Source organism: Enoplosus armatus, chromosome 5 (genome assembly GCF_043641665.1).
Source record: "Enoplosus armatus isolate fEnoArm2 chromosome 5, fEnoArm2.hap1, whole genome shotgun sequence".
Classification (NCBI taxonomy): domain Eukaryota; kingdom Metazoa; phylum Chordata; class Actinopteri; order Centrarchiformes; family Enoplosidae; genus Enoplosus; species Enoplosus armatus.
Window position 1 is genome coordinate 15,150,592 of NC_092184.1, and position 12,199 is coordinate 15,162,790.

General features: G+C 41.2%; 1 protein-coding gene across 1 annotated transcript in view; it reads left to right on the top strand.

The window, feature by feature from the left end:
- arhgef12a (Rho guanine nucleotide exchange factor (GEF) 12a) overlaps positions 1-12,199 on the top strand; it is a 34,187-nt gene that overhangs the window by 16,432 nt on the left and 5,556 nt on the right. Inside the window, exons 5-29 of the mRNA XM_070905297.1 lie at positions 2,196-2,294; positions 3,440-3,489; positions 3,724-3,781; positions 3,875-4,047; positions 4,365-4,442; positions 4,796-4,915; positions 5,389-5,496; positions 5,853-5,987; positions 6,125-6,226; positions 6,423-6,533; positions 6,622-6,720; positions 7,250-7,292; positions 7,615-7,720; positions 7,831-7,968; positions 8,091-8,123; positions 8,733-8,847; positions 8,938-9,043; positions 9,125-9,328; positions 9,415-9,553; positions 9,649-9,681; positions 9,794-9,945; positions 10,146-10,292; positions 10,633-10,718; positions 11,520-11,645; positions 11,929-12,043. Coding sequence (XP_070761398.1) covers positions 2,196-2,294; positions 3,440-3,489; positions 3,724-3,781; positions 3,875-4,047; positions 4,365-4,442; positions 4,796-4,915; positions 5,389-5,496; positions 5,853-5,987; positions 6,125-6,226; positions 6,423-6,533; positions 6,622-6,720; positions 7,250-7,292; positions 7,615-7,720; positions 7,831-7,968; positions 8,091-8,123; positions 8,733-8,847; positions 8,938-9,043; positions 9,125-9,328; positions 9,415-9,553; positions 9,649-9,681; positions 9,794-9,945; positions 10,146-10,292; positions 10,633-10,718; positions 11,520-11,645; positions 11,929-12,043 — 2,676 coding nt within the window. The remainder of the gene's footprint in view (positions 1-2,195; positions 2,295-3,439; positions 3,490-3,723; positions 3,782-3,874; positions 4,048-4,364; positions 4,443-4,795; positions 4,916-5,388; positions 5,497-5,852; positions 5,988-6,124; positions 6,227-6,422; positions 6,534-6,621; positions 6,721-7,249; positions 7,293-7,614; positions 7,721-7,830; positions 7,969-8,090; positions 8,124-8,732; positions 8,848-8,937; positions 9,044-9,124; positions 9,329-9,414; positions 9,554-9,648; positions 9,682-9,793; positions 9,946-10,145; positions 10,293-10,632; positions 10,719-11,519; positions 11,646-11,928; positions 12,044-12,199) is intronic.

Here is a 12,199-nt window from a genome sequence, read left to right on the forward strand (position 1 = left end):
TGTGATTTAGAAATTAAGCTCACACAAAAGATAATATTTACATGCTTACAAGGACTTACTTTCACTTAGAGTAAAGCCAAGCACTGAACAAAGGGTTTAGTGACGTGTTTTCAAAATCCACATGTTAGCAGGGTCATTATGGAGCCTCATTGGCCCTGTGGTGTGAGAGTGTCGTCATAACCCTGTTGCACTGCTCTCTCTTGCTTCTTACGTCATCAGGACACCTTTTCACAATTTCTTTAGACGGAGACAGCATTTCTGTCTTTAGAAGGAGATAGAAATTGTCAAGTAATTTAAGATTTCCAATAAACTGACTTCCAGTGGGTGCCTGACCTCACATGCAGTGAATTGACAAAACAAATTCTCAAGGCAGCTGTCAGAAATGCCAGTTTATGCTGATGTCCAGTCTCTGTCTAGGACACAGTTTATGAAGATTATCCACTACTATCAAATTCAACAAAGTATAGATGTGTACTTTCTGTTTGAATCAGTAATCTCCATTGTGTCTGGTCTTGCACCAATTTAAAATGGAAGAAATTCACTAATGAAAAGCCTTCATCACAGAGCAGCATCTGATTACTCAGACTTTTAGATTTAAGAAAAGTAGTCTGACCTTTATATGTGGTATTCTAATGACTTAGGTTCCTTCTTTTTGTGATTGTGTGGCTAAAGGTACGCTGTCAGTATTAAAGGTCAGTTTATTCTGTAGAGTACATTTTCTTGTGTTTCAGCAAAGGGTGCCGATTACGGCTCAGTTAAACCTCTGAATAATACATTAGCTTAGATGGATTAACCTGATCAGTGATCATGTCAGCACTCCCACTCCTCAGGGTTTGTAAAAACCAACCAAAGATCTCTAAAATACTGTCAAGCATAGAGCGCAGGCAAAAGATGAACATCTAGAGGCAAATTCACACCAGCTCTTTAAACCATATGGCTTCATCTATTTCCTTGACACCCCTGCCCTTTCCCCATTTCCCTCCCCCCTGCTCCATCAGCTTGACCTAACCCATGCCCCTCCCCTAACCTCTGTCCATGTATTAGCTCCTGTTCCTTCTACTCTACAACCCCCACCCCACCACTGCCCTTATCGATTGACTCTCCTCTCTGGTTGATGCTGTACTGACCAGGAAATCTCAGACACAACAAGAAACCCGTTCACGGGTCACCTCACTCAGTTGGGGTTACTTATAAAATCTGCTCTATAGAGATGTTTTCAGAAAGCTTGTTAGTATTGGAAAATCAACTCACTTCTCATGATAACATGAGATGACATTTTTTTCTCTATTTGAGCATTATGCATTCTTTGCATTGTGTTTTCTTTAGTGTGTACTGTCCTGTCAGTCTAGTCAGTGTCAGCCAGACATTAGATAAGCTCTAATCTCTTCTTGCTAATGAAACGCTGCATACAAAAACCTGAAAAGTAACATTCCTCCTTCTGGCCTGTGAGACTACAACCAAATGCGTCTGGGGTGTCAGATCTGTTTCAAACATCAGAAGGACTATAAAAAGTATTTACATTTACAAGAGGATTTATTATTATTTTTTGTTGTCTTGTCACCAAATGAGGTAGTAGGTAGTAAAACACTTTCTTTACTGTATATGCCTAGATTATAGGATGTTATCATGTTATCCTGGAGATGTGCTATGTTAAAGAATAGTTTCACATTTTTCTTAAAACAACCCACATGCCCATATGTACTGTACATTGAAGGCATTATTGGTCACTGTAATTGTTCCTCTTGTCCATGCTGCCTGCAAAGATATCCCTTCTTTCATGGTCAGTATGTAGTGAATACAGAGATCAATCATTTATAATGTACATGCAGTTATGTGAGTATTGTTTTAAGATACTTTGATACTTGATAGACTTTGAAATCTGTGAACCTATCCATCCCATCATCCTACCATTCCCTTATCCTTTGGCAAAACCCAATTGCCCCACACATACCAGGACTCACTCAAAAAATCAAGTGTAAAAAGCAACATACACTTCATCAACCGCAAAATGTATTCATGTTTCAACTTATTTGAAATATCTGCTTAACAATTTAGGATATGGTTTAGTTTTATTTTTCAGAAAGTTTGTAGTTGATGCACTGGCTTCTGTCAGTTAAGTACATTTCCTTTAGTGGCTTCCTGGTCCTTTTTAAAGACACTGTTATGTCTCTATGTCATGTCTGTTTCACTTGCAGGTCTGGTCCAGCGATGTGTGATCATCCAGAAAGATGAAAATGGCTTTGGGCTCACTGTCAGTGGTGACAACCCAGTGTTTGTGCAGCTTGTCAAAGAAGGTAAAGTGGAGTCTCAAACTTACACAGAAGAAGAGAAAGACTTCTGGTCTCAGCAATTGTAATAGAGATGTTGGCTCCTTTTTCATGCACTGACATCAAACTGTCATGGTAGTTTGCTCTGAGCTCACAGATATGAGGGGTAATTGGGTAACCACCACCACTCTTGCACTTACTTAGAGATGTGGAGCCATTGACTGTGTGTTTCCTCCTCAGTAGTTTCATAGTAGCTGCAGCTTCTGGATACTGATGTGGTCCCCTGCAGTCTTTCACTGTCTGCAGAGGATGATGTGAGCTGTTATCACGTCACAGAAAACATTACACGCTCTGTACAGTAGTGGAGAGAGATAGAAGAGGAAGGAACTGATCAAGGAGTTTTGTGCACTGTCATTAGTGCTTGGCAGCGTTTAACTATCCATGTATGGCTCCCCATTTGTGCTTTTGTTACTGACTCAACACAAAGAGCAGTCTACTTAGTTTCATCTGAATAATTTATACAACTTATTTTTTATTTTATTGTGAACTGAGACTGAGTAGTATCTTGTTGCAGGTTTTCCTTAAATTAAGTCTAATTAAGCTTTTGCTCATCAGCCTGCTGTGGTAAAACTTTTTGTTGCTCTGAAATTCTGAAATTCTAATAATTTACTGACAAATCATATAGTCACAAGTTATCAGTCATTCCTGTCCCTCTATTTTTAGCCCAACTGATCAGACAACGGTATGTCCTTAGTTCAGCGACACAAGTTAATATTTCTATACTAATACACAATTGAAGACTCAAAAATGCACATCATAAGTATATAAATACTTCAGCTGTATGCTGCCGACTATAGAGTCAGAAGTGGATCTCATAATAAATAACCTGTCTCGTGCCTAAATCCCTTTGTTTGGGGTGGAGCAGTGAAACAGGTCCTTCTCGTAATGTAACCACTGTTATGGTCTTTCAAAATAGCACTCAAATAGTCACTTTGCAACATCCGGTCTGTCAAGGCTGTATGTTGTATTCATTGTGCTGAAATATCAACAATTGCACCATGAAGCTGTATTTCTTTCGTGTTTTCCCGCCATCCTTTTCATTCTTCCATTTGTTCCATTTCTATCATCACCTCTTCTCTTGCTTTAACGCTCTTTTCCTCTGTGTTTGTCAGATGGGGCTGCAATGCGGGCAGGTGTTCAGACAGGAGACAGGATCATCAAGGTATTGTGCTCATCTGCCTCCATGTCTTTAAACTGCTCTCGTCATTGTTTTCTTGTCCAAGGCCAATAAAGAGGCTGTAGGCTGCCACCTTCTGGTCAGTCAGTATTCCTACTCTCTTTATGCTGTGTCTGAGAATGAGATGTAAAATTGTAAAGCTGGGCCTATAATGGGATGTTTTGGACTTGGTATCTGTTTTTATCATAGTCTCATCATAGTACCATTGTTGTCTTCCAGGTTAACGGGACCCTTGTTACACATTCTAATCACATTGAGGTGGTGAAGCTTATCAAATGTGAGTTCCTCTGTCTGTGCTCAAGCAAAAGCCACATTTTAATGATGAACCTTCAATTAAAACTGACATTTTGCTGCGATTTTTCCTTTCTAGCGGGGTCCTATGTGGCCCTCACAGTGTTGGGGCGTCCTCCAGGGCTCGCCCAGATCCCTTTGTCTGAAGCAGAGTCTGAAATGTTGGGCGTTAGTATTTCCTCTCCAAACTCCCCAGCAACAGAACGCCCCTACAGTCCTCAGGACCGCCTCTCCTCCACTCAACCACCATGGGTACTAAAGACCAGATCAGTTACTTCTGTTGCCCTCTTGGCTCCTATTCCTTGCATTCCTTCTTCATCCTCATTCCTCATCATCCAGGGGATTTCCACCTGGGTTATCTATGTCTTTCTCCTCCTTCTAAATGTGAAGGAGGTGGTGGCTATATCTCGTCCTTTCTTAGAAATGTGTATGCTTCAATATTTGTTAAATGTATGTGAATTACTGATACTATTATTATCTAATATTTACTTGAATGCTTCTCACCTGTGGTCTCATGCACAGCTCCTCCCTATGCTTTTTCAACTGCCCTTTTCGTTTTTTCACCACAGGATGAGAATAGCAGTATCTGCAACCAGAAGGTTGACATCTTGCAAAAGATGCTCTCAAGAGAGCAGCAGGAGCTGCAGGTTAGCAGAACACACATCACTTCCACTTACTGTCTTCTCTCTATTGTAACACTGTTTTCCTCGGTAGATGTTGGCATTGTATCTAAACCCTGTTAAGGATTGTGTTATTTTCTGTATTGGAAATGAAAGGATCAGCTCTAATTCATCTTTAAATAGAATATCACTTAGGATAGGAGGCTGGTACTATGTGTGCACTTGACAAGACTGCTGTTTTTCATGCAGCGATTTTGAGACACCCCACGCTTCATACCAGAGTCAACATATGACATGTTTTACTTGCCTGATTGTATACAAATAACAGGATACAACTAATGCTGATTCCTTGTTTTGATTTCACACCTCCTGCTGTACAGGCCATGAAGGAGGAGTACAGCAGGAACCCCTCCCCCAAACTACTGAAAGACATCCAGGAAGCTAAGAAACACATTCCTCAGCTGCAGGGTCAGCTCTTCAGGGCCACTGGGGCAACACAGGTAAAGCAAATAACCCCCCTCTAACTAACTAACTACCCCCATGTACTTGCATACAGAAAAGGGTATCTAGGGACACTGATCTACCAGCAATAACCAAACAACCTTTGTATAATTTTGTTTAGTGCGTTTAGGGATCGCTTCAGACAAACAATAATCCTAATCTTATCAGAGGATTAGGCTTTGTCTGTGGGAAGCCACTCTTTTGTGTCTGTGTGACAGCTTATTTTATATACCTCACTCACTGAACCTTGTGTTATGTATGTCAACATGTTAGGCTGCCCTCTCAATTTTATATTTTATGAGATTACACTCTTGAAATACTCATTAATTCATACATATATTAATACCAATGTAGCCTGTTAGGTTGTTCTTAGCTCTTGTCTGTGTTTCATTCTGGACTGTGTGAATCTTGTTGTTATATAATAAGGTTGTTCATAATTAGTAACTAATCTTGTGTTTGCATGAATCCGTAGGAGGCTGCTCCAGGTGGTGATGCAGGTGATGGTAGCATGTTTGAGACAGAGCACACTCCCGCCTCCAAGGGAGACAACAGTACAGACCTGTCCTGGAGCAGCACTCCTGTAAGTTGTCATCTATCAGCTCTGCTAACCAACACAATTTAAATTTCTCTGTGAACTTCATATTAAGCCTTGATTCCAAGGCTGGATAAGCTCTAGGACAATAGATTCATGGCATCATGCTCAATTAAATGAATCGTCTTAATTAGCCCTGCTTGGCTTGGGCTACTTTAGATCTCGACAACACCAGTGCAGGCACAAGAACTGTATGTATTGGTTCTGCATCAAACTACTGTTGATCATGTATGATAACTAATGAAATAAATTCTTTGGCAACAGTTGTTGAGTTTTTGGGGGATTCCTTTTTTAAAATGGAGATTGATTTGATAATGTAATGTTTCGTTCCATCCTACCTACAGATATCTCGCGTATTTGGGCCTGGATCTCCAGAGAGCCTGTGCCCAAGAGAGTCATCCTACCCCAGCCCAAAGAGCACACCCAGGAACAGCTTGAACTCCTGCCACTCTCCAGAGGTAGAGGACACCACTGACCTGGTAGCTATACTCTTTGTAAATTCTGCCCCTGAAATGTGCTTATTCACTCCCTTTCGTGGTGTAAACTTAGAAAAGAGTGCATTTTTGAAGTGTGTTTTATTGGAGAATTTTACAATGTACCACTGTCTTTTCCCCAGGACTCTCTGTCCCCTACCAGAGTCAGCAGTCCCTCTTCCTCCCGCCTCGTCTCACAAATCATTGGAGCTGAGGATGACTATTTTGATTCAGACCAGGAGCAGGTATTTTACCACAGGGCCATCTTGACATCCATGTCAATCATGATATCACTAAACACAGCTGTCACGTTCAAAATATTTGAATTTGATAATTATAAACATTTCTTTGTAAGCAAGGTCTAAATGATATCATTCATACTCATGTCACATGTGAAGTCTGCACAGATGACAAGACTGCAAATTGTGATGTTTGTTTCAGACAAATGGCCAGTGTAACAACTTTAACAGCATTGAGCAGCTCAAGTCTCGCCCTGCCCACCTCGCAGCCTTCCTTCACCACGTCATCTCTCAGTTTGACCCTGCCCCTGTGGTAAGACCCTCTTCCCTAACACCTTTTATGTATTCATTTCCTGTTTCCCTGTTTTCTTTTTCAATTAATTCTAATCTTATATCCACAGCTGTGCTACCTCTATGCTGACCTCTACAAGCAGACCAACTCCAAAGAGACCAGACGGGTGTTCATGGACCTCCACACCTTTTTCATTGACCGGGGAGCAGTAAGTACAGTTTTTTTTCCCCACAGTGAAATATGGCCAACACTACAGGTCAGACTCATCCAATGTTCATCTGTCTGTCTGTCACACAAGATGCACAGAGTATGTTACTGATTTTTTACAAAAAATGGTAAAATTTTGCATGTCCCCACACTTCCAGAGCATTTTCAAATGCCTAAACATTTGTTGTTGTTTAGTCTTTAAATCTTGTCAATAAATCTAAAACACCATGAGATTTTTGACAAAACATCCACATGACCAAAAAACTCATTTTCATAGTTAACACCAAATTGCATAGGACAGTCACATTTAGAGGTTGGAATAAGGTCATACATTACACAAATTGGCTCTTACATCATTCATAAGTGATGACATGTGATTATGAGTGCCTTGATTTATGATCTTCACTCACATTGACATTTAATATCATTTGAAAGTGTTTGGGGGACTTGAGTGTATTCACTTATTTCTTTTTTGTTCCAATTTGAAGTTGATTTGTTTCGTTTTTTTCTTCTTCTTTTTTCTTTTACAGAATTTGAAAGTTACTGTTCCTGAATCCATCTCTGCTGATCTCGGTAAGAATTTCATGCTGTGCTTTTGCTTCATTTGGTTGTCTGCCTAATGTAATTTTGAGTAGGGGATTTTCTTTTTGTTACGGTCACCTTTTTGGCTCACTGTAACCATTTGCCCATCCTCATTATACACTCCCTGTAAGTTGATCATTTACTCAGCCATGCACACTCTCTACTAAGGTGTTAAGAAATCAAATGGTCTGATGGTTTGGAAAGTATTGCTTAACCTCAACAGTGCATATTTCGTGTGCCCTTGCCACAATCATAATCATACAAACCACTTGGAGTACAGTATATGAGAGTGTGTATGTGCATGTGTTTGCAGACCGGCGGCGGACAGAACTGATCCCAGAGGAAATAAACAGACAACATGTTCAAACGCTGCAGGACTCTCTGCTCCCTGACATCCAGAAGAACCTTGAGGATTTCAGGTAAACTTGTCAACTCTGAATTTGGTTATTTCGTACATCGAGCAAGTGAAAAAACCTAAGTTATGTTATCAACCTAACCACGCTATGACTTGATATGTTGGTACATGTAGGCAGAAGCGCAGTATGGGCCTAACGGTGGCAGAAGTAGAGTTGGCCAGACTCGACCAAGAGAGAGTCAGAGATCGTGTCACTTTGGAGCGAGAGCGCTCCTATGCTGAAAACATCGTCGCCAAGATAGAGGATATCCTGTAAGTAGGACATGTGTCATATACAGACATTCGCTGCTCAGATGCACAAATACTCACAATCTCATGTTTCTAAACATTATTAGCCGCTCAGACTCAGTTTTTCTTCTTTGTGTTATTTATAGGTTAACTACTCAGACCGCAGAGGAAGAGAAATGGTAAGCAAACTTATATTGTGGAGCATTTGGTTGATTGATATGAAGGGTATTTCTCATAAGCATATGATGGGGATCAGTTAGGGCTTCAAGGGCTCTCATGGCCCCTCGAACCATCTGTGTATTTGTTGCATTTATAGTCTGTGATGTGTCTCTAATGATAATATAATTACCGTGTCACAGCTTATTTTAGACTTTTTTTTACTCCTTTAAATTAATTATAGTACTAAATTATTATCTGTCATTGGTAGTCATTTTTAAACTTTGATGTTTCGACTAAGAACATATAACATATTGGTGTCATCCAAGCCCCGCTCTACACCCCCCACACTTTACAAATGAAGCACTCGGGCAGTCTCTTAAAGATAACATGTAATTTATGCAGTATGTTTATATTAAATAATTCAAAAGTGTGACTGATTGAAACAGTCTTGTTTGAAATGCCATATGGTCGCAGCACAGCCCAGATGGTTTGTGTAGAAATTGTATGAGAAGGACTGGTATGACATATGGTACGAGTCACAATATGGACGCTTGTTCTCTTCAATTTTAGCGTTCTGTTGTTGTTTTATTGGTTTGAATTCAGGCGTTGTCACTTTTGTTTTCATTTAGCACTACAATGCAGTATGTCATCTATACATACATGAAGCACCTTGGTGTGAGGGTCAAGGAACCTCGCAGTCTGGAGTCCAAACGGGTCAGGATCAACTTTCTTCCCAAGATCAAGGTACTTTATGTTACTCTTTACGCTTTGGTCCTTCTCTCTCTCTCCCTTTGTCATCTACCTGACACTTCCCTTGTTTTTTATAAAATACAGAAAAGCATCAAGACAGAAAAGGAAGGAGAAGAGAAGGTGAAGAAACCCAGATTTCCCAGTATCCTTGGACCTCAGCGTCGCCCCAGCCGCATTGAAGCAGCATCAGGTGAGTTAGGACTTTTGAATAAGCCAAAATTATGACACTACTTCGAAAGCTTTTTCAAATCTACACCGCTTTTCTCTTCAGTGGGTAAAGCCTTGGATGGTCGCCCCCGGCCTCAGAAACAGTTGTCTCAGCCCACACTGGGGGCAAGTGAGCACATAGAAGGTGGACGTCTAAGAGGCAGCCAATCGAGCGAGGGCTCTGAACTCATACACTCCATGTCTGTCAACACCTCATCCCCAAACAGCGGCACCTATAGCTCAGACACTAGCCGAGACACTGACATGGGTGAGCCACTGAACAACTGAATTAACCATCAGTAGAAGAAAAAGACAGACAAAGCGTTCATTTCTAACTCATAACTTGTCTCTCAGGTGGGACTCCGACCTCAGGCCCCTCCAGGCTGAGTGACGGCCTTCAGTCCGACCCTCTGGATGGGTTGCCGTACCCTGCTTCGCATTTTGACCTTTACAGCCTGGACCAACTGCAAGAGGATGACAGAGAAAGCGACAGGTGCATTTACAGTCACAGTTGCAGTAACACTTTAGCTTACTTACATAGAGAAAATGTATTTTTAACATAAATATCTCTGTTAATATTTTTTATAGAGCTCACGAGGGAACACCAAAGGCCATAAGAAGGTGAGGATACCTGATCATTTTGACTTTTCTAACAAAAAAATAAATAAGGGGTGATATGCAGTGGTAAGTTTTTATTAACCAGACGAAAAGCTAACTTTCTGTCTTGCCCTAGGCTTGAGGGACTGGGCGCTGCTGATGTCCAGAGTGAGGACGACCAGGGAACAGACTCTGAGCATGACCCCCCGAACTGGCAGCAGCTGGTGGGACGAGAGGTCCTAGCGGGTCTCAGGCCTCAGGAAATCAAGAGACAGGAAGTCATCAATGGTGAGCACATGGCTTACCACTTCACATAATATTACAATTCATTGTGTTCACAGTGAGTAGACAGGAGAAGAGAGAGAGATGTGCAGCAGCAGAGCATTTTTTGGGATCCAACCCAAGTTGCTGTCAAATGTACAGTACATCATGTTGAGCCGCGCAAATGATCTGCCATCTTGAATTAACATCTCACATTGTGTCTGCAGAGCTGTTTTACACGGAGCGTGCACATGTGCGGATGCTGAGAGTTTTGGACCACGTTTTCTACCAGAAGCTCTCCAAAGAGGCCATCCTTCCTCCTGCTGACATCAAGAATATCTTTACCAACCTGGAGGAGATTCTACAGCTGCATGGTACACACACACACACACACACACACATAAAACACGCACATCCTGAAATCAATCAAAAGTTCTTAATCCATGCACGACTGCTCTAGAAGGCACTAAGACGCAGTGAAAACAACCTCCGAAGTGAGGCAGTGAGAATTAAGATTAAAGTAAACTAAACTACAACAGAAGGAAAAAATATAGAACTTAAACTGTGTATACACTCAGCACCCTCACATTATCATGTTGTATTCATCATCTTTGTTATTTTATGCACACACACACACACACACACACACACACACACACACACACACACACACACACACTGAGTGCCCATTGGTGTCTCTCCTTTGAATTTCAGTTTCAATACTGGAGCAAATGGCAGCCGTTCGGAAGAGAAATGAGTCGTCAGTAATTGATCAGATAGGAGACGACTTGCTCTCCTGGGTGAGTACAATTCTCAGGCTGAAATTGTATTTCCTCTTTCAAACATTTTCTTAGATTGAATCAATTTCAAGATGACTGATGCGGTTGGAAAAAAAAAACGTATTGTGCGTGAAGAAATTGAACTGTTGCCCGAAATTGCTTTATAGTGAGAGAAAAAAATGTTGATGTTGGCTTGAGATTTCTTTCCTCAGCCTCAATTCTGTTAATTTTGACAAGTCGTATGAACATGGAAATGGTTATGTACAGTTTATATATGCTATATATAGCTAAGGGGTTATTTGCAGTTATTTCACACTAAACATTAAATCCTTAAATCCTACACCAAAATCCTGAAAGACAAAACCTTAAACATGCCACAAAAGACTCTGCCCTCCTCAGTAACAAGAAATGTAATCAAAGTGGAAGCAAGCGAGTGAAATAGAAGCCTTTTCCTCAGTAAATGGTTATGTCAGACAGTGCCCTAGATTTGGCTGACATCTCCGCATCTTGATATCATGTGTGATACATTAGATGAGAGGTAGCCACATATCAGCTGGCAGCCTTGTCTAAAATGTCTCTATGGGGGATAAGTAGGGTAAACGGTCCCCTGAGGGTCTGAGCATTGATCTAGTCTACATTTAAACTTAAGCTGTCTCTGCTACTAGGACTTAAGCCTGGCCCCCTTCTGGGAGTTAGTGCTCATCGTAGTGGTTAAATACTAGACATTTCTATGGCAAGTACCCCTGACCCAGATCAACCGAGTGACTGATCGCCGTCTCTGTCCGTCTCTGCTCTGTCCCGTCTTGGGTTGGGTGGTTACAGTTCAGTGGTGGAGAGGAGGAGAAGATCAAGCAGGCGGTGGGGACGTTCTGCAGTAACCAGCCTTTTGCTCTGGAGATAATCAAGACCAAGCAGAAGAAAGACTCGCGGTTTACTTCGTTCATCCAGGTACTGACATTATGCTCACATATTGCAGACAAATTGTTACTCAACAGAAATAACATTTTATTGAACATTCGTAATGTGCAGAATGTGTCATACTGAGGAGTTAAACGAACAAGATGTAAATCTGTTTGATTCAGGGAATTCAACTAAAATGTCACATCTCTGAATAAAAACCTGCATTTAGTGTTGCTCAATCACCATTTATACTTCCTACAAGATGTGTTTTGGCTGTTTGGTGACCACTGAAGTTCACCCAACCTCTATATATTTTTTTATTGCTTTACAGGAGGCAGAGAGTAATAGACAGTGTCGCCGACTGCAGCTTAAGGACATCATTCCTGTAGAGATGCAGCGGCTCACCAAGTACCCCCTGCTACTAGAGAACATCGCCAAGTACACAGGTGCTGTATTGTTGCCTTACCCATCAGAGTTCCTTCACAACAGTTGGCAGTGATTTGTTCATGATGTAATCAGCTTATGTGCGCAAATTACTCCACGTACTAACTGTGTGTGTGTGTGTGTGTGTGTGTGTGTGTGTGTGTGTGGTCGTAGTGATT